This window comes from Saccopteryx bilineata, chromosome 11 (genome assembly GCF_036850765.1).
Source record: "Saccopteryx bilineata isolate mSacBil1 chromosome 11, mSacBil1_pri_phased_curated, whole genome shotgun sequence".
Classification (NCBI taxonomy): Eukaryota; Metazoa; Chordata; class Mammalia; order Chiroptera; family Emballonuridae; genus Saccopteryx; species Saccopteryx bilineata.
In genome coordinates this window covers 13,326,886-13,349,463 of record NC_089500.1, presented here as the reverse complement: position 1 = coordinate 13,349,463, position 22,578 = coordinate 13,326,886, and the positions used below count along the sequence as shown (strand labels likewise).

General features: G+C 39.4%; 1 protein-coding gene across 2 annotated transcripts in view; it reads left to right on the top strand.

Moving 5' to 3' along the window:
* Positions 1 to 22,578, top strand: part of MALT1 (MALT1 paracaspase) — a 65,032-nt gene that overhangs the window by 16,854 nt on the left and 25,600 nt on the right. Inside the window, exons 4-9 of one of the 2 annotated variants that reach the window (XM_066246515.1) lie at positions 7,022 to 7,181; positions 8,865 to 9,043; positions 9,602 to 9,698; positions 10,347 to 10,379; positions 13,474 to 13,500; positions 14,156 to 14,188. In XM_066246515.1, the coding sequence (XP_066102612.1) occupies positions 7,022 to 7,181; positions 8,865 to 9,043; positions 9,602 to 9,698; positions 10,347 to 10,379; positions 13,474 to 13,500; positions 14,156 to 14,188 (529 nt within the window). The remainder of the gene's footprint in view (positions 1 to 7,021; positions 7,182 to 8,864; positions 9,044 to 9,601; positions 9,699 to 10,346; positions 10,380 to 13,473; positions 13,501 to 14,155; positions 14,189 to 22,578) is intronic. The other variant, XM_066246516.1, reaches the window with a different exon arrangement.

Here is a 22,578-nt window from a genome sequence, read left to right as displayed (position 1 = left end):
CTCACATGTGCCTTGACCGCGGGCCTTCAGCAGACCGAGTAACCCCCCGCTGGAGCCAGCGACCTTGGGTCCAAGCTGGTGAGCTCTTTGCTCAAGCCAGATGAGCCCGCGCTCAAGCTGGCGACCTCGGGGTCTCGAACCTGGGTCCTTCTGCATCCCAGTCCGACGCTCTATCCACTGCGCCACCACCTGGTCAGGCTTTGCTGAGAGTTTTGATCATGAATGGGTGCTGGATTTTATCAAATGCTTTTTCTGCATCTATTGAAATTATCATGTGGTTTTTCTCCTTCCTTTTGTTTATGTGATGAATCACATTGATTGATTTGCAAATATTGTACCAGCCTTGCCTCCCCAGAATAAATACCACTTGATCATGGTGTATGATTTTTTTCATATATTGCTGGATCCAGTTTGCTAATATTTTGTTGAGGATTTTTGCATCTAAATTCATCAGGGATATTGGCCTATAATTTTCTTTTTTTGTGTTGTCTTTGCCTGGTTTTGGAATCAAAATTATGCTCGCCTCATAAAAGGAGCTTGGAAGTCTTCCTTCCTCTTGAATTTTTTGAAATAGCTTGAGAAGGATAGGAGTTAGTTCTTTGAATATTTGGTAGAATTCACTTGTGAAGCCATCAGGCCCAGGACTTTTCTTTTTTGGGAGATTTTTGATAGCTGTTTCAATCTCATTTGTTGTAATTGGTCTGTTTAGGTTTTCTGATTCTTCCAGATTGATTTTTGGAAGATTATATGTTTCAAGGAATTTGTCCATTTCATCTAGGTTGTCTAGTTTTTTGGCATACAGTTCTTCATAGTATTTTACAATATTTTGTATTTCTGTTGTGTCAGTTGTTATTTCTCCACTCTCGTTTCTAATTTTATTTATTTGAGTCCTCTCTCTTTTTTTCTTGATGAGTCTGGTTAAAGGTTCATCGATCTTGTTTACCTTTTCAAAGAACCAGCTCCTGGTTTCATTGATCCTCTATATTGTTTCTTTAGCCTCTATGTCATTTATTTCTGCTCTGATCTTTATTATTTCCTTCCTTCTACTAGCTCTGGGCTTTACTTGCTGTTCTTTATCTAGTTCTTTTAGATGAAGGGTCAAGTTGTTTATTTGAACTTTTTCTAGCTTCTTGAGGTATGCCTGTAATGCTATAAACTTCCCTCAGGATTGCTTTTACTGTGTCCCATAAATTTTGAGTTGATGTATGCTCATTATTGTTCGCTTCTAGGAATTTTTAAATTTCTTCTTTGATCTCATTGTTAACCCATTCATTATTTAATAACATGCTATTTAGTTTCCAAGTGTTTGAGTATTTTTCAGTTTTTCTGTTGTGATTGATTTCTAGTTTCATTCTATTGCTATCAGAGAAAGTGCTTGATATGATTTCAATCTTCTTAAATTTGTTGAGACTGCTTTTGTGCCCTAACATGTGGTCTGTCCTAGAGAATGTACCATGAGCACTTGAAAAGAATATATATTCTGCTGCTTTAGGGTGAAAGATTCTGAAGATATCTATTAAATCATGTTGATCTAATATGTCCTTTAAGTCTGCTGTTTCTTTGTTAATTTTCTTTCTTGAGGATCTATCTAGTGATGTTAGTGGGGTATTGAAATCCCCTACTATTATAGTATTGCTGTTGATCTCGCCCTCTAAATCCATCAGAGTCTGCTTTATGTATTTAGGTGCTCCTATATTAGGTGCGTAGATATTTATAACAGTTATTTCTTCCTTTTGGATTGCTCCCTTTATCATTATGTAGTGACCTTCTTTATCTCTAACTATGGTCTTTGTTTTAAAGTCCATTTGTCTGATATAAGTATTGCTACTCCAGCTTTTTTTTCATTTCCATTTGCGTGAAATATTTTTTTCCATCCTTTTATCTTCAGTTTGTGTGCATCTTTTGATTTAAGGTATGTCTCTTGTAGACAGCATATGTATGAGTCCTGTTTTCTTATCCATGCAGCTACCCTATGTCATTTGATCGGATCATTTAATCCATTTACATTTAAGGTTATTATTGATATGTAATTGTTTATTGCCATTTTATTCTTTAAAACTGTATTCCTCTTTTGCTATATTCTTTTTCTCCTTTGATCTGTTTACAACAGGTCCCTTAGCATTTCTTGCAGCCTTGGTTTGGTTGCAGTGAATTCCTTGAGGTTTTTTTTGTCTATAAAACTTTTTATTTCTCCTTCAATTTTAAATGATAGCCTTGCTGGATAAAGTAGTCTTGGTTGTAGGCTCTTGTTCTGCATTACTTTGAATATTTCTTGCCATTCCCTTTTGGCCTCAAGTGTTTCTGTTGAGAAGTCAGAAGTCATCCTTATGCGGGCTCCTTTGTAGGTGATAGTCCTTTTTTCTCTAGCAGCTTTTAATATTTTCTCTTTATCACTTAGCTTTGGTATTTTAATTATGATGTGTCTTGGTGTTGATTTCTTTGGGTTTCTCCTTAATGGAGTTCTCTGTGCTTCCTGAACATGTGAGATGTTTTCCTGCCTTAATTGAGGGAAGTTTTCAGCTATGATATGTTTGAACAAAGTCTCTATCCCTTGTTCTTTCTCTTCTTCTTCAGGAACCCCTATGATGCAGATGTTATTTCTCTTCATGTTGTCACAGAGCTCTCAGAGTTTCCTCAGACTTTTTGAGTTTCTTTTTTTTTTCTGCTCTGCTTCCGTGCCTTTATTTATCGTGTCCTCTAACTCGCTGATTCGATTCTCCGCTTCATCCATCGTTTTTATTCCTTCCATTGTGTTCTTTATTTCAGATACTGTATTTGTCATTTCTGACTGATTCTTTTTTATTATTTCAATATCCTTTTTAATATTTTCTATCTCTTTATTTAGGTGTTCGTAATGACCATCTGTTGTTCTAATATCTTTGAGCATCCTAACAATTGTTATTTTAAACTCTGCATCTGGTAATTTGGTTATATCTGATTCATTTAGGAACTTTTCTGGGGATTTCTCTTGGTTCATTTGTGTTGCATTTCTCTGCCTCCTCATTATCTCTTCACGGGAGTGGCTGTGATCACGTGCTCGGGTACACAAGCCTTGGTGGCCTTGGCCTTTGCCCCAACCTCGTGGGTGGTGTTATGCTCGGCCCTGAGGGCAGTGGTGAGCACCTTTGCTCAGCTGCGGGTCTCCGCCTGTTTCCGGGCTTTCGCCCCGCCCTTGCAGGAGGAGCCTGTTCGTGGAATGGCTGCTAGCCTTGGCTCTACTGGCGGGGCAGGACTGCATGCCCACGCTCAGCTCAGTAGCGGAACTCTACCTGTTCTGGGCTTTTCGCTCCACCCCCACGGGAGGAGCCAGCTCCCAAGTCAGACCACAAACCTGGGTTGCACGAGCGGGGCAAGGCTGTGCTCCTGCACCCTTGCTCAGGGGCTGGTCTCCACCCTTTCCGGGGTTCCTGCCCTTCTCCGCAGGCTGGATTACAGGCTGCCGGCAGCTGGGCTTAACCGCTTTTTCATGCCTCCTCCTCCCCAGCTGGGCAGGACTGAGCTTACACCTGAGCCCAGTGGTGGCCAGCCAGCTTCCACCCCTGCCAACAGAACCACACTTCTGTCTCCCGCTACCGCCCGCCCTCCGGCGAGCCCTCAGCCATGTGGGTGGGGGTGCTGCAGTTCAGACCCTAACACTCACTACTGTAGTCCCAAAAGCTCCCTCCTTCTAGAGCGACTCTGCTCTGAGTGCCATGGGAGAGCTTGTTTGGCTGGTGTCCTGCTTCCCTTTGCTGGTATTGCTGTTTCCAGAGAAAATATTCACTTCAGATTTGGGGAGTTATTCGTCCCAGGGGTTAGGGTGGCTGTCTCCCAAAATGTTTCTCCCTGTGCCTCCTAGATTACACTCTTTTCCTGCTACTCTCGTATTATCCTCTCTCCCCATCCCCCAGAGCCCCGGGTGAGTGGTTGTGAGAGAGGTTTTCTGCACGGTCCCTTTAAGAAGAATCCTGGGTCTGAGAAATCAGACTCTTTCTCACAAACAGTATCCTGACTTGTTCCCAGCTAAATACTGTCCTTACGCCTCTTCTGGGCTCTGGGGCTGCAGGCTGGGGCTTCGTTCCCGGGACTCAGGACCTTCCCCTCTCTGCTAAACTCACTTCCTGCCTTGCGAGTCTCTCCGGCTGCCGTTCGCTCCAGGGAGCTGGGCAGCCCTCTCCATGTTTCCGCTTTTCCTACCAGTCTTGGTGCGGCTTCTTCAGTGTTCCTTGGTTGAAGAGTCCTCTTAGTTTAGTCCAAAGTTGGTTTTTCCAGATGATAGTTCTTAAAATTATTCTGTAATCCACTTTGGTTCTGGGAGGTGGATGTTGGTACGTCCGCCTACTCCACTGCCATCTTGTCTTCCTATCTAAAAAAATTTTTTGAGCCATGTTGCCCCTGGGGAGTTCTCACTGCCTGGCCTGTGTTGTGTCCCATGTGGTGGACTTCCCTCCCTCATCCCTCCATCTCCCCGCACCCCTCGCCTCCTAGATCAGATCTTGAAACTCCATATTCTGTTCCACCTGTTAGATCACTAAGCTGTCTTCCAAACTCAACTGTACATCTACATTTCCAAACTTCAAACTAAATTAAAGAGTCATTCTAAGTTAGGGTCTTTCCTTTAATGGGGTCACCCTATGCCGTAGAAGAAACACATGTGTTTTTTTTTTACAGTTCTTTTCTTTCCATCCCTCACACACAAGGAAGGCAGAGTAGCTGTGGACTGTAGTGAAAAGGTTGCGTGTAGGCTTCGGAGCTAAACAGGCCTGTGTTGCAACCCTGGTGGTCATTATTAGCGACATGAGTGCCTGTCATTGGGGGTGGGGGGGTGAGAATCTGAGCACTAGGGTGTTCTGTTGCCGAGGCTCTCAAGAGATGGTAACTAAAGTTATTTTTACCATATTGTCTCCATTGCTAAGTTGCTTCGTTTTAACACATGCCTTTTGAGGAAGAAATAACAGGTAAAACTTACTCTATTGAGTATGTCATTTGTCAGTTGTCCGGATTTGAGAAAGGCAGAGGCGTAGGGGGCAGGCATGCGTCTTAGACGTGACGAGCTTCAGTAGACGGGAGAGTGCTAACAGGTCACACTTTGTCAGATGGCTCTGATGTGTTCGGTCCCGTGTAGGAGATGGAGATGCTCACTTAGCAAGTGCCGGAGGAACAGGCTGAGTTCTGAGGCTGGTGGGGGTGCCCTGCCTCCCCCAGGGGGAGACAGGCCACAAAGAAGATAATCTCTAAAGCACTACGAGGAAAATAAACAGGGTGATATAAAGTGAGAAGCCACTGACGTGTTAAGCAGGAGAAATAACATGATAGAATTTTTTTTATGAGAGAGAGAAGGACAGACAGACAAGAAGGGAAAGAGATGAAAGCATCAACACATAATTACAGCACCTTAGTTGTTCAGTGATTGCGTTCTCATATGTGTCTTAATGAGGGGCTCCAGCTGAGCCAGTGACCCCTTGCTCAAGCCAGCGACCTTGGGCTCAAGCCAGCAAGCATGGGGTCATGTCTATGAGCCCACGCTCAAGCCGGCAACCTCGAGGTTACAAACCTGGGTCCTCTGCATCCCAGTCCGCCGCTCTATCCATTGCACCTCCACCTGGTCAGGCAGGATTTATGTTTTTAAAACACAGACCTGCTGCTTGAAGGAAGCAAGAAGACTAGTTGTTGAACGCGTGTGCCCAACCAGAAACAGTGGCGGTGTGGGCTAGTGCATGGCCTGGGGATGGAGGGAAGTACATAGTCAGCTTAGTTTAGGGCCAGAGTTAGCCAAACCTCGTAGATTGGAAACAGAGCATGAGGGGAACGGAAGAGAGTTCAAGGATGACCCCAAGGCTTCTTACTTAAGCATCTTGGGACATCTGTACTGAGGTGTTGAAGATTAGGAGAGGAATAGATTTAGGGAGAAAAACAAGACTTTAGTTTTAGACATGTTAAGTTTGAAATGCCTGTTAGACATTCTGATGAGTCAGCTAGTCAGTTTGGATATCAGGGGAGGCAACACTGGAAGTCTCTGCGGTGGAGGAGGGACCAGCAAGGAGACCGGAGGAGAATCCGCAGGGGAGGGGAGGAAACCAGCGGAGTGTGGTATGAAGCCTGGAAGGGAACGTAGTTCACAAAGAGGATGGTCACCATCCCCAGTGCTCCTGAGAGGGTGTGTGGGTCAAGGGAGGTATATTTGAGTATATTGGTTTATTTAAGGTGTAAGGCACTAGAGTATGTTTTTGAGAATGATACAGTAAAAGAAAAATAGACACTAAAGCAGAGAGCAAATTACAAGGAGCAAGAGAGGTTGGGGCTGCCAGAAAGGAAACATCTTCTTTTCCACCTTCTTATGTTCAGTCCCTGAGGACCTGTGAATTAACTGTCAAAACCCAGATTAACAAGAGAAAAAGTTTATTCATGTAGAAACTTAGCACAGAAGTAGCTCCTTGACTAGTTAGAGGAAGAAGCTTATATCCCTAATTTAGGGAAAAGACCTCTCTGAGAAGAACAGCCAGCTTCTTTAGGAAATGCAAAGGGGTTTCTGGAAGAATAAGTGGGGACAAGAAAGTTTGTGATACTGGTTATTCACATAGATGCGGGTGGTCAGGTGGTCTTTCCATCTTCGTGGCCCTAAAACTCCCCTGGCGTAGGGATCTGTATGTAGGTTTATTCTCGGTCTCCTTCCTGGGAGCAAAAGCTGCCCTGAAGAAGGACTTTATGGTCGCCTCATTTCCCAGAAGTTTCTGCTTTTAGTGAGATAAGGGAAGTTCTGAGAAGACTTCTTTATGCATCTGTGAATCTCAGATGTCTTCTGGGGTTCTGAGTAGATCCCTACAGATCCTAAGCCCACGTAGCCTTTGTTCAGAAGACACCGTTTCCTATTTCTGCAGGAAGGAAGGAAGCAGTTACAACTTATGAGTAACAGATATTTTTGAACTTGGAAAAAAGATAACTTTTCAAAACTCCAAAGAAATCATACACTTTGTACAGCACATTTTATGAGGCATAGTTTGATGAGTCATTCACTGATTCTCTCTTACTGATTATTTCACAGATTCCAAACGGAAATGCATCAGAACTCATCTTTAGCGCAGTGCATGTAAAAGATGCAGGCTTTTATGTCTGCCGCGTTAATAATAATTGCACCTTTGAGTTCAGCCAGTGGTCACAGCTGGATGTTTGTGATGTCATGGAATTAGCAGAAAGCTTCCAGGGTAAGTAATTAAGTTGAATGTTAGGAAGAGAGTTACCTTATTTTAACTTATTTTCAATGTTTACTTTTACATAATTTCTAAATATCCAAAAGTTTTCTCCGAAACTACTGTATTACTTACTCCTCAAAGCTCACATATGCACTACACCCAGTATAAGGTCACCAGTTAAGATTTTATCCCATGTGCTTTAATTCTGTTCTCTACACACACACACACACACACACACACACACACACACACACACACGCCTTTGGATGACCCAGAGCCTTTCTCAGTCTGTGCCTGCTGCTAACCCCTTCTGGCCTGCCTTCTTTCATGGATTTGAATGTTGCTATCTCTGGTTTTGGAAGAGAAAAAAATATCTAATACCTACAATCTTGCTCACTTTTCGGTTTCTTTCTTTCTACAATGTACATTTTTCTCCCAAATTACTGTATTACTCCTAAAAAATTGTATTGCAGAATAAAACTCTAGAGTAAGGTCGACATGGAAGTGTATCATTTGCTGCAGTAAAGCATCTCATCAAGCTATGTTTCTGCTCCCTGTCATCCGTCTTTTTAGTATTGATCAAGGAAAAATACCCATCTATTCTAAACAGTAGCCATCAGATGCTATTATATTTATTCACATGCCCAAGTCAAGATTATATTCTTTATCATATTTGCCAGACAAAAAGAGTAAGAAGGAAATGGGCTTTTTGTTACTGGCCTATCTTTTATTCTTCCCTCTCAATTCAGCTTTTCCTACACCTAAATGAATGAAGCATCTCTACAGCTAGTCGTGATTAATGAGAGGTATTTATAACTTCCTAGAATATTTCTGTACATGTGATGAAATTTAATGTTTCTAAATGGAATTGTATTGTTGACCCCCTGAGACTTGTGAGGCATTTCACGATGGAAGGCCTGGTCCGGCATAAACGCTGACCAGCCCCTGTCCTGGGGGCTCTCAGAGTAACAACGAGTGTTCAGTGAGTGACGCTTTCTGATGTCTGCCTTGGGAAGCAATGCCAGTGATGACCCATCCATATGTACTCAGTGCTAATAACAGAACTCCTAATTCAATAGTCAGCTTAAAGAGGAGAATGTAGAGCTTTCTGTGTGGAACGTAGATATCCCTCGATATTTTAATAAGTAGTTTGCCCCCACCAGAAAGATTCTGCGGCCACACGCATTTGGAAACCCCTTGAACTATTTTCCCCTCTGACATACACAAACATACTAATACTGTGAAAGCTCTGAGAAGTCCTGCTATTAAAAAACACCTGTTTCTGAGGTCACCGGTTCGAAACCCTGGGCTTGCCTGGTCAAGGCACATATGGGAGTTGATGCTTCCAGCTTCTCCCCACCTTCTCTCTCTCTCTCTCTCTCTCCCCCCCCCTTTCTCTCTCCTCTCTAAAATGAATAAAAAAATAATAATAAAATAAAAAAACACCTGTTTAACTTTGTTTAACCCAGTGTTCTCTAGACTTATTTGTCTACAGTCTTCTTTTATCCACAGAACATTTCTTAATATTTCTAGAAACACTACAGTTTTATTAAACATAGTTTGGGAGGTGCCATTAAAGATTGTAAGAAAGGAAGGATGGACTTAAAAGCACACTTTTTTAAATTACGGGAAGGGGGATTTATTTTGAACTGAGAGATTCTATTTATGTTTGTGATATTTTTCTCTTAATTTAAGGAAGTTTGGATGGCATCTCTGAACCCAAGTTGCAGATCTGCGTTGAGCCGAGGTCCCAGAAGCTGCTGCTGGGCAGCACGCTGGTCTTACAGTGCGTGGCGGTTGGCAGCCCGCTTCCCCTCTACCAGTGGTTCAGGGATGAGTCACCGTTAGCGCACGAGACAAAAAAGACATACATGGTAGGAAGCTGGTGTTCGGGGTGTTCCCTTTGTGTGTGCTAATATGTAAAATAAATAGTATGATTGAAAATTAAGGTGGACATTAAAATTCATATTTGTTAGGGAGTGTTTTCAATATTATTGTTTCAAGTCCTTGTTATTTAATATTCATTGATTTGTATATTTGCAAAAGTGCTAGAAAACAACACCAGCCCATATCTAAGGTCTTATACTGAAATGTCTAACTCAATATTGCACCTATTATTGGATTCATTGTATCATTTGCTTAAACTAATACTGAGCCTAATGAATGGAAATAACAATTTAGGACTGTTTAAAGCAGCGGTTCTCAACCTGTGGGTCGCGACCCCGACAGGGGTCGAAGGACCAAAACACAGGGGTCGCCTAAAGCCATATGGTCCTTCGCCGGAGTCACGACCCACAGGTTGAGAACTGCTGGTTTAAAGCCTTATGAAATTTTGTTTTGTAGGATTTTTTAAATACAAAATAACTTTTTCTCCAAGTTGATTTAAGTTAAAATTGACTAGGAAATCTGTGTGTGTTCTGATACTGATATAGGTGCCTTATGTGGATTTGGAACATCAAGGAACCTATTGGTGTCGTGTATATAATGATCGATACAGTCAAGACAGCAAGAAGGCAGAAGTCATCGTAGGTAAGCACTGTTCCCCAGTGTTCTGACAAATGGAGTGTGATGGAAGCCATAGAAAGTAACATATTTAAGCAAGGGAAATTCTGCTACTTACTACTCCCTTCTATTTAATGGTGTGTTAATTATCAGGAGTTACATTGTCTATATAGAAATTTGAGAGAATACATGCTAAATTCATAATCTAGGTTCCTATATCATGACCAGAAAGAACCAGAAAAATTGCTTTTTTTAATTTAGATCTTTTTGGTTATTTTTGAAAATTTTATATAAAGTTTATTTTAAACACTTCTTGCAAAAATGTATCAAAATTTAATTATAAAGAACTTGATTTCATGGAAAAACATTTTTAAGAAAACATTTTATTTTTTTATCTTTACTTTTTAGAAAACATTTTTAAAAATCAAACATCACAGATATATGAAGGAAAGAATGATGATTAATCAACAATTCCCGTTATGAAGTGCATAATTTGGGAGTTTGTTTTTTGTAAACTTAATGAATTCAAATTATGTTCTTAATAGTAGGCGATGGTGATGCATATGTTGGTTTGCCAGCATAGTTCTGTGATATTTATCTCTCTGGTTGATTGATGGCTGCCCTTCCTAAGATCATGAATTACAATATACTCACATTTGTTTTCTCTGGAACAAGGAAGGACAAATGAGGCAGTGGAGTGCACTGAAGGTAGTGTAATCCTTTGGTTTGGTACCAAATATCCTGCATGCTGGTTCTGCTTGGGATTGGTGGATGGAGTGCTCTAGCCTACTGAGTGCAGTGATGGAAAAAATACTCGCTGTAAGAAATAATTTCACTCGAAGGACATTGAATCTCAGTCTTTGAGGGTTTGTTAATTGCCACAAACACTGTTATACCAACACAGGATTAAAATAACTAGTTTTCAATTGGTTTTTTACTGTATATAAGAATAAAGTTTCTGCATAACATCTTATGAATAGTGAACACTTATAATTAATTCTTTATTTTTCCTTTTTTTTCAGAAACAGAGAAAGTCAGAGAGAGGGATAGATAGGGACAGACAGACAAGAATGAGAAGCATCAATCATTAGTTTTTTGTTGTGACACCTTAGTTGTTCATTGATTGCTTTCTCATATGTGCCTTGACCGTGGGGCTACAGCAGACCGAGTAACCCCTTGCTCAAGCCAGCGACCTTGGGTCCAAGCTGGTGAGCTTTGCTCAAACCAGATGAGCCCGCACTCAAGCTGGCAACCTTGGGGTCTCGAACCTGGGTCCTCCGCATCCTAGTCCCAATGCTCTGTCCACTACGCCACTGCCTGGTCAGGCATAATTAATTCTTAATGCTAATTTTTACTTTATGAAATCTGTTTAAAAGAAAGGAAGAGAGAGAAAGAGGAAGGGAAGGGAAGAGGGAGGGAGGGAAGAAAAGAAAGAAAGATAGATTGCTAGATTGTCATGGAAACTTGTTCAGATTATTTTATCTGTCTTTCAGCCCTGATAGTATGACCCTCAAATGCGAATATAGTTTCTGTAAAAATTTCAGGACAGATTTATTGTTTAACACGTATTTTATCAAATATTAAATATTCAACTTGAATATAAAATTGACACTATCCATTTTTGAAGCTATAAGGCTGTAGATTAATCTATTGTGTCAACTTTACCATAATATACAAAGAGAATTGAAAACGTGTTTCAACATAAGTTTCTGATTTGGTTTATTTAACCAAAGCATTATATATAAATTGTAATGAGTCAGTTTTAAAACTTAAGTTCCCTTAGTATGCTATCACATTGTTTTGCAAAATTAAGTTTAGGGATTGCAAAGTATTTTTTCAATTTCTGCCTCTTTAAACTATAATATAACCTTAGGCTCTATTTGGATAAAGTAAGAAAATAATGTTAAATCTTATGTTTCCTTGTTTTCTTGTCCTTTTTATCACTATGGTATCCCTTTGAAATACTCTAATTTCTGTTTTCATCCCAATACGTAATTGTAGACGGGAGTCCTCTAGCGCAAGGGGACTTGAGTCCCGTGGTCTTTGGGCCCTCTGTGCAGGAAGCTGCGGGAGAAGTCCTGACCACCTCCTGTTTCTTCTCATAGTCCTTATTTGCCTAATTGCATGATTTTTAAAACTTCCTAACACTGGAGACCTCTAAGAATAAACACTAGCACTGCTGTTCTATTTGCTTCTGAGTGATGCCTGTAAATTATCACCTTGCTTTGATGCTTCCTTATCTGCAAGATTCTCCCTATAATGTTTGTATAACAAACACGCTATTTAATAGTAATTTTCAAATAAATCTGTTTAGAACACTTAGAGATGAAAATCTGACTATGAAATTACTCCTAAAATTTCAGATAGAAAAATCAATTAGATTCAATTTTTTTCTTAAAAATCTGCAAAGTTGAGACCTTTTATAATTGGTGGGTTGACACATAATCGTGAACAGTGTCCTAATATATCTTTTTTTACCCCTGGAACATGATGTTACATATTTCATGTTAGGTATTTGATCAGGACAAGGGGTAGGGACTAAACCGGTGATGTCAGAGGATATGTTAGGGCAGGGAAACTGTTCTGTATGACTGCTGTACTGGTGAATGCACATCTGCAGGTTTTTAAAAAACTCATTGAGTAGGAGGTCAAAGGAGGGTAGATCCCAGGCTGGAATGCTGACTATGACAAAAGAATCTAAACTTACTACAAATGAATGCAGAATATGACAAAAGAATCTAAACTTACTACAAATATATAAAGCAGACTCACTAAGAAGGAGAAGGAAGAAAAAGGTGCTAACCTAAGTAATCAGAAATAGGAGAAATCTGTAAGGTAAAAGGCAAAAGCAATTGTACATAGCCCTGTGCTCTAGCTCATGCTAGAGCACACCTATATCACATATAAGAATATGTTCTCTTAACATCTTTTGACTAGCATAACATTAGTAACTTATTAATATTAATTTTTATCATAAAATTTTTAAAGAAAAATAGATGGCTATAATGTCGTGATATTTGCTTAGATGATGTCCTTTAACCAGAGAGTGCAGGTTAACAATTCTGAAACCACTATGCCTCAAAAAAAAATCATTACACCAGTCTAACCGTGAGAAGGACATCAACAAATCCCACTTGAGAGACATTCTACACAATGCCTCACTAGTAATTCTCAAAACTGTCAAGGTCATCTAAAGCAAGGGAAGTCTGAGAACCTGTCACAACAAAGAAGAGCCCAAGGTGACGTAAGCAGTTGTAATGTGTTGTCCTGAATGGGGTCTTAGAACGAAAAAGAACATCAGTAGTTGTGACAAATATACCTTCCTAACATAAGATGTTAAAGGTAGGGCAACTGGGTTTGGGTATTTACATGAACTCTGCACCATCTTCACATGAGTTCTATAAATCTTAAACTGTTCCAAAATTAAAGATCATTGGAGATTGTTTATTAGTTTCAAGAAGTTTATGATTGAGACCATACACACACCTATCTCTTAACTGCATTTCTCTCATTAACTGGCCGGAATACCTAAAACTTTGAACAAATTATGAATGAGTCTCTTAGCTTTGTTATGTATTGAAAGTAATAATAGCTTAGAAGCCCTGAATGGTACCCACAACAGCATTCTTTCCTACTCAGTCTTGCATGGCTTCTCATTTAACGTATTTGAAAAGGTTTAAACTGATGAAACATTTTAACATGATTTAATAGCTCAAAGCCTTCACTGATTAGTCTTACTATTTGTGCTAAATTGGCAGTTTAATAATTGAAAGCTAATCTATTTTATTTTATTTCATTTCAGATGAATTACATTATCTTGGGCATCCTGGTGAGTAATATAAATGTAAAATATTAGTCTTAGATTTTTAAGTTATTGAATATAATAATTTAAAGGTACTGCAGATATTCTTTTGCTATAGTAGTACTGGTAACTTTTTTATTTATTAAAATAATATTGCAATTTAGGGTTGAAATTAGTACTTACCTGAAGTACAATTTCATGCAAGTGAAAATATTTAAAATACTCAACATTATAAGACTATATAGAAGGGTAGAAAAATATACTGAGGCAACACAAAATATGAGTTGCCTTTTTTTATCATTGTGAATGACTCTGCATCATAAAAAGGCAGTTAATGGGGGAAGTAAGTGAATGATTTTTAATTTGAAAGAGAAGAAACAGTCTTTAAAAGAATAGCAGGGTAACAATTCTGAATTTGCCAAACCCCTGGGACCTTGTTCAGAGTTGCTCATTCATAGAATATATCTGAACCAGTTGAGTGAGGGGTCTTTTATCTGAAGTAGAATGTGTGTTAGTGGAAATACCTTACATAATATAGATAAGTAGTTGGTCAATAACCATTAAGAAACTGTTGGCAGGAGTATTCATCATTCTTCAGCCATTGTTTTCATATATCTCTAATCCTGAAGATACCTGAATCATGGATAACACCTTATTTCTTTGCATTTTCATTTTCTTATAGATAATAAAGAGCAAATGAATGACCAACCTTTGGGTGAGTAGAACTTTAAAATGTGTGATCAAAATATAATTTTATATATATATATATCTTTTATGGTGATCATAAAGGGATTTGAGACCTTTTAATTTGACAGCTTTTATAAATACTTGAATGACTTTGGGAATGGTTTATCTTGGATATTTTTAAAAGAAATTATAGAACAGAAGGCTTACAAAGATCATGAATTCAGTTTCTGGGACCAGGTCTGCGTCTGTGGAGTGAATTCTTCGTTTTGGCAATGTGCAGACAAATAAGCATGTATGTTACATGGAGGGAGTAATCCTCTCTCTTGGGGGGGGTTAGATTGGAAAAGCCCCAGAGAGCATTCAATAGCAGCTCTACATTTTGAAGTATGAATAGGAGAAGGGCCTTCCAGACAGGAAGCCTGAAATCCTAAGCACAATGTGGTAGGGAAGTGAGTCAGTGTGTTGAATTTGGGGAATGGCAGGTAACAGCCCGGGATCTGGGGCCTCAAGAGAAGGAGGTGAGAGAAGGCTGAGACCACATCCTCGGAGCCCCGGTCCTCATTTCAGCCATTGGAACAAACGTTCTGCTGGAAAGCTGAATGAGCTGTGTCTCTCTGGAAGGCCAGGCTCGTGTCAGTGTAGAATGTAAACTAGATAGAGAAGTTTCAATTAGGAGAAAAATGAAGAGACTGTGAGAGTCGTCTCGAGAAGAAATGGGAATCTAAATTAGGATTATCGATAAGGATGCAGAAGACAAGAACAAATTCAGAAGATCTTTAGGTGGTGAAATCAGTAAGCTGTTTTTGCTTATAGGGTATAAAAAATAGAGAGGAGTCACCCTGCCTGCTAGCATTCCTGCTGGGACCTCTAGGGGGTAGTGACATGCCCACTGAGTTGGGGAATACAGAATCAAAAGCAAGCTTCAGAGCACAGATTGGCTGTCAGTTTGGAACCTAACCAGTTTGAGGTATTTGTGTCCCATGTAGGTGAAAAGTATATAGCAGGTGGTTGTGTGTGTGTATCTGGAGCCCTATGGAGATGCCAGGAGTAGAGATAGTTTTATGATAGATGGTGGAAGTTAAAACCACGAGACAGCCAACATGAGATTGCTACAGGCCACAAAGAAAGGGCACAAAATTAGCTAACCTTTTTTTTTTTTTTTTTTTTTTTTTTTTTGGTGGAGAAGAGGCATACAGTGTTTTTTAACAATTATAATCAGTTGTCACTGGTCTGATATCATGTAAAAATTTAGATTTCTAGGTTCTTCTGAAAAGTGGTAGCTGTCAGTTGTGGCTAATTAGTGGCTGCTCCATTAGAGTTGTATGCTCTCTCACGTTCCTGTTGTGAACTTTCCTTCTGCTTCCCTCCCTCCCTCTTTCCTCTCCCCTCCCCTCCCTTCTTTCCCCATGTGTCTCACCATGGAGCTAAATTTCTTTACATGGTGGCTAGATACGCCGTCTGGATGCCATCAGACTTCTTCAGGTTCAGACTCAGAGTTGGCAGAGTGTCACACCCCATTATGTTGGTCAAAGAGAATCACGGGGCAGACCAGATTCAGGGCTAGAGGCTGGGGCCGGGTTGAGGGTGACTACACTATATGAGAGCAGGGACACCGTGGTTCATTGGGGGCCATCTTTTACCACAGCTGTGGTAAGAAAGGTGGGCATGGACAACTATGAATGGCTTTGCTTGCCCAACTAAGGATTTGGACTTTATTTTGTAGGACACAGAGATTAAAAGATTCTAGGCATGAGACCAACAAGGACTGTATATTCAGCCAATCTGATACGATGCTAATACTCAATATTTGATAGATGGTCAGATTTTATTTAACAAATACTTGTATCGCACTAAATATGGGCCAGACCCTTTTCCAGCTGCTTATGAATATTAATTCATTTTAGAGAAGTAACACATCGTTAGATCAGACATAGAACTGATATGACACTGTACCAATTTTTAAAGAATACATTGCACTGAGCTTTGGAAAATGTCTAGGATCATGATGTTAAATACTTCTCTGAAGTGGTTTTATTGTATTGTTTAATCAACTTGCATTGGTTTCTTTTTTCCAATAAATGGTTTATATTCAAGAAATTGTGGGTGGTTCTTACAGTAAATGTTTTTCTGCAGAAAGTTTTTTCCATTTATATTATCACCTAAAAACCATTGTAAATTGCTTAGATAGTTGCTTTTTGAAGTTTTTTTTCATTCCTCACTCTTATCATCTCTACTTCAAATTTCACTGTTTCGTCCTCTCTCGAATCTCTAAAACCTGGCTCTTCCTTTTCCTCCTACAACTACTTTCCTGGAATGAGTCTGTGTCGCCTCTTATTTCGACCACTGCTGTCTGCTTCTCAGTTCTCAATCTTCCCCGTTCGCCTGTCACTCAGGAACTGTTTCACTAGTAGGTTGGACAAGGTAAGGTTTACTTGTTCATCATTTTTATTACCATCTATTTCAAAAAATGCTCTAAGACATTTTAGAAACTATTAAAAATTAGCATTAGGGAAAATATTTTGAAGATTTATGGTCAATTATTTCTTTTTTTTAATAATTTTATTTTTTTAATGGGGTGATATCAATAAATCAGGATACATATAGTCAAAGATAACAAGTCCAGGTTATCTTGTCGTTCAATTATGTTGCATACCCACCACCCAAAGTCAGATTGTCCTCCGTCACCCTCTATCTTGTTCTCTCTGTGCCCCTCCCCCTCCCCCTTTCCCTCCCCCATTCCCCCCTCCCCCCCGTAACCACCACACTCTTATCAATGTCTCTTAGTTTCACTATTATGTCCCACCTACATATGGAATAATACAGTTCCTGTTTTTTTCTGATTTACTTATTTCGCTTCGTATCATGTTATCAAGATCCCACCATTTTGCTGTAAATGTTCCGATGTCATCATTTCTTATGGCTGAGTAGTATTCCATAGTGTATATGTGCCACATCTTCTTTATCCAGTCATCTATTGATGGGCTTTTTGGTTGTTTCCATGTCCTGGCCACTGTGAACAATGCTGCAATAAACATGGGGCTGCATGTGTCTTTACGTATCAATGTTTCTGAGTTTTGGGGATATATACCCAGTAGAGGAATTGCTGGGTCATAAGGTAGTTCTATTTTCAGTTTTTTGAGGAACCACCATACTTTCTTCCATAATGGTTGTACTACTTTACATTCCCACCAACAGTGGATGAGGGTTCCTTTTTCTCCACAGCCTCTCCAACATTTGCTATTACCTGACTTGCTAATAACAGCTAATCGAACAGGTGTGAGGTGGTATCTCATTGTATGGTCAATTATTAATACATACATTTTTAACACACATAGGTCTCAGGTTGTTGAATTCTTCTTGCATTCTATGAACTATGCCAAGTATTCTTTCCAATCAGATAATAAAACCATGAATAAAGAATTGATGTTAGCAGAAGCAGCCTATCTTGTGTAGTTTGACAACTTGTTTTTTCCCCAAGGACCCCAGTGGGTTTTTTCTATTACATACCTTCTCATTGTTTTCTGCCAATAAAGCTTAATTTAGGATACATTTTAGAATTAAATTATAATATTCCACCAAAACACCATGATTTACAAACACTTGATTACCTGAATAACTTTGAAAACCCCATGATTTGTGCTATAAGGGTATAAGCAAAAGACAGCACCTTTTTTTAATTGATATTTTTAAGAGAGAGAGAAACATTGATTTGTTGTTCCACTTATTTATGCAGTCATTGGTCGATTCTTGTATGTTTCTTGACCAGGGAGGGACGATGCTTTAACCAACTGAGCTACCCGACCAGGGCCTCATGACAACACCCTCTCGTGTCACTTAGAAGCAGACTGACCTGAGTCCTGCACTGAATGGAGGTTGAGTCTGAATTCTCTCAAAAAAACACACTGAAAATTTGCTTACTGTGGATTAGCCAGCTAATATAGTCTTGCAGTGTAATGATGCTCTAGTTTACTTAAGAAGGAACTTTAAAAAAGGAAGAAATATAATGACTTTAAGTTTTATGCTGCCTCCTATTGAAACCCACCCTGAGTATTCGCAACCCCTTCACTGAGTTTTAGAATAAAAGGTACTTTAATAGAAACTATATGTCTGAATCCTTGTATATTAAATAGTCTTGATAATCAGCCCTTTCTTTTGGATAAAAGAAGAGATTGTCATTTGTATAGGACTTGGGGTGACTTATTGAATTAGAAATGTAGCTTAAGTATCACTTTATTTTTTTCTAAAATGTGCATATTCATAAAGTGAGCAATTTGCAAAAAATCTCTAAACGTATAAATATAGAATAAAGATACCACACCATGCAGGCAGCAAAGCTTTTCACAAGGCAGGGCTTCAGCCGCCTGGAGGGCATCCCCTTCCTTGGCACCAGTCCTTATCCAGGCCTTGTTTAACACTAGACTCGGGTGTTCTGGGGGAAGAGAAGGCATTTCACCAGAGAATTTTGGTGAAATTGAATCAACTTAATGATTTGAAACATCTGAAATTTTGTTAAATATTACAGACACCAAGTCAGCAGTGTGATTATTTGTGCCTATTACCATTTTGTAAGATGGTATTCGTAATCACTTCTAAATAAACTACTGAGCAGCTCTGTGGCAGAGGTCAGGCACCTAGTCCTGGCTGGTGTCAGAGGAGGTGGCCTGCAGTCCTGCCCAGAGTGGCTCTTCAGCCAGTTGGGGATGCTGCTGGTGACACCCTTGTCACGCCATCTCCACTGCTCCCTGGTGTCTCCTTCGCAGATTCATGCCACACTATGCTCAGGAAAAGCATCACAACAGGTTCCTGTAGGCACGGCATGGTCTCAAGTCTTTCAACCCCACCCCAGATTAGCAGAGGTACAATTCTGAAGACATCTTAAGCACTAAGCTATGTCCAGCCTTCCACAGGCATTTTTGTTGTTTTGTTTTTTGGTTTTTTACAGAGAGAGTCAGAGAGAGGGATAGATAGGGACAGACAGACAGGAATGGAGAGAGATGAGAAGCATCAATCTTCAGTTTTGCGTTGCAAAACATTAGTTGTTCGTTGATTATTTTCTCATATGTGCCTGGACCATGAGCCTTCAGCAGACCGAGTAACCCCTTGCTCAAGCCAGCGACCTTGGGCTCAAGCTGGTGAGCTTTGTTCAAACCAGATGAGCTGCGCTCAAGCTGGTGACCTCAGGGTCTTGAACTTGGGTCCCCCGCATCCCAGTCTGACACTCTTTCCACTGCGCCACCGCCTGGTCAGGCCCACAGGCATTTTTGGACAAGCTATACACCCGATTAAAGCGAACTGGCACTTTTTAAGGCACTGGTGTGGATCTTTTTGTCCCTTAAAAACAAAAATATTCTTTGTATGAGAATACAGCTTTGAGCAAAGTCTCAGTGCACTAAGGTCAGAAAATTCCGTATAAATTGTTAAGATATTTATACGGAAGTCTTCACATATCTCTCAAGTAGCCACATCTCACCCAAATGGAATTTTTTTTCCAAAAAAGCTAAGAGAGGACAGTATATCAACTGAAAAGATACAGATACGATGCTTGTTAAGTGGCTGCTGTTCTGTCCTCGTTGGCATTTTCCCTTTTTTACTTGCTTTTCCCTTGTTAGCCTCTTCCATTGTTAGCAAAACAAAACCTAATTTGATGGGAACCCAATTTCTAACATTTCCTGTTTAAATTTTCTCTACACATTCAGTTGAATACAATAATATTCTTTAATTCTGTTGTAATTTGATAAAAGTGTGCTTTAATATTGGTTACCATCATGCTTCACAGACAGCTAATAAATATCCTTTGCCTGGTTCTCAACAGTATCAATAAGTTTAATTTCAGCTGTTAGATTTGTTAGCCTCTGTGATCCTCAGTGTATTGGTCTGCTGCATAAAGTGATTGTTCTAAGAGGAAATTAAGTAATAGTGAGGACGTCACGGAAATGGCGCCGTGAGAAGCGCGTCCGACAGCTCTCCCCTAAATCACAACAAATTTATCAACTAGAAACAGAAAAATTTATCCTCGGAGCATTCCGGAGTTCCACACAAACTGAAAGCAAAAGGACTGTTATCACTTGAATCTGAGAGACGAGGGTGTGGAGGAAGCTACCGCAGCAGCGACGCTCATTCAAGCCGCGAGGGAGTGCGCCTGCGTGCTATCAATAAGACCACCCTCAGATGCCGATAAGAAAGAGGAAATCGAATATTATGGATACAAAAGAAAGAGAGGTAACACAAATAGATGTGGAAAAATCTATGGAGAAAAGACTTAACATATTGGAAGCCTTGGAGCTAAATGACAGAGAATTTAAAATAGAAATCTTAAAAATACTCAGAGATATACAAGAAAACACAGAAAGGCAATATAGGGAGATCAGAAAACAACTCAATGAACACAAAGAATATATTACCAAGGAAATTGAAACTATAAAAACAAATCAAACAGAAATGAAAAACTCAATTCACGAGCTGAAAAACGAGGTAACAAGCTTAGCTAACAGAACAGCCCAGATTGAAGATAGGATTAGTGAAATAGAAGACAAACAACTTGAGGCACAACAGAGAGAAGAAGAAAGAGACTCAAAAATAATAAAAAATGAGAAAGCCCTACAGGAATTGTCTGACTCCATCAGAAAGAATAACATAAAAATAATAGGTATATCAGAGGGAGAAGAGAAAGAAAATGGAATGGAGAATATACTCAAACAAATAATAGACGAGAACTTCCCAAGCCTGTGGAAGGAACTAAAGCCTCAAATTCAAGAAGCAAACAGAACACCAAGTTTTCTTAACCCCAACAAACCCACTCCAAGGCACATCATAATAAAGATGACACAAACCAATGACAAAGAAAAAATTCTCAAGGCAGCCAGGGAAAAGAAGAGTACAACATATAAAGGAAGGCCTATTAGATTATCATCAGATTTCTCAGCAGAAACTCTACAAGCTAGAAGAGAGTGGACCCCAATATTTAAAGCCCTGAAAGAGAGGAACTTTCAGCCAAGAATACTATATCCATCAAAGCTATCCTTCAAGTATGAAGGAGATATAAAAACATTCACAAATACAGAAAAGATGAGAGAATTTATCAACAGAAAGCCCCCACTCCAGGAAATACTAAGGGGGGTTTTCCAACCAGATTCAAAGAACAAAAGAAAACAACACCACAAGTAACAGCTCCACCAAGAACACAATAAAACCAAACTTAAACTGTGACAACAAAGGAAAAAAAGGGGGGAGAGGATGGAGATTAACAGTAGCAAAGGATGATGAAGTGCAGAAATACTTATAAGATAGGGTACTACAATGAATATGGTAGGTACCCTTTTCATTACTTAATGGTAACCACCCTTAAAAAAACCACCACAAAAACACTTGACTTAAAAAAGGTAGCAACAGAGGAAAGAAGTATGGAACACAAACAAACAAAAACAAATGATAGAAAAACAAAAGAGAAGAATCAAACTAGATACAAAACTAACAGAAAGCAATTTATAAAATGGCAGTAGGGAACCCACAAGTGTCAATAATTACACTAAATGTAAATGGATTAAACTTACCAATAAAAAGACACAGAGTAGCAGAATGGATTAAAAAAGAAAATCCAACTATATGCTGCCTACAAGAAACACATCTAAGCAACAAGGATAAAAACAAATTCAAAGTGAAAGGCTGGAAAACAATACTCCAAGCAAACAACACCCAAAAAAAAAGCAGGTGTAGCAATACTCATATCTAATAATGCTGACTACAAGACAGAAAAAGTACTCAGAGACAAAAATGGTCATTTCATAATGATTAAGGGGAAGTTGAATCAAGAAGACATAACAATCCTTAATATATATGCACCAAACCAAGGAGCACCAAAATATATAAGACAGCTACTTATTGACCTTAAAACAAAAACTAACAAAAATACAATCATACTTGGAGACCTCAATACACCGCTGACGGCTCTAGATCGGTCATCCAAACAGAGAATCAATAAAGATATAGTGGCCTTAAACGAAATACTAGAACACCTGGATATGGTAGACATCTACAGGACACTTCATCCCAAAGCGACAGAGTATACATTTTTCTCTAGTGTACATGGAACATTCTCAAGAATTGACCATATGTTGGGCCACAAAGACAATATCAGCAAATTTAGAAAAATTGAAATTGTACCAAGCATATTTTCTGATCATAAAGCCTTGAAACTAGAATTCAACTGCAAAAAAGAGGGGGAAAAACCCACAAAAATGTGGAAACTAAACAACATACTTCTAAAAAATGAATGGGTCAAAGAAGAAATAAGCGCAGAGATCAAAAGATATATACAGACAAATGAAAATGAAAATACGACATAGCAGAATCTCTGGGATGCAGCAAAAGCAGTAATAAGAGGAAAGTTCCTATCACTTCAGGCCTATATGAACAAACAAG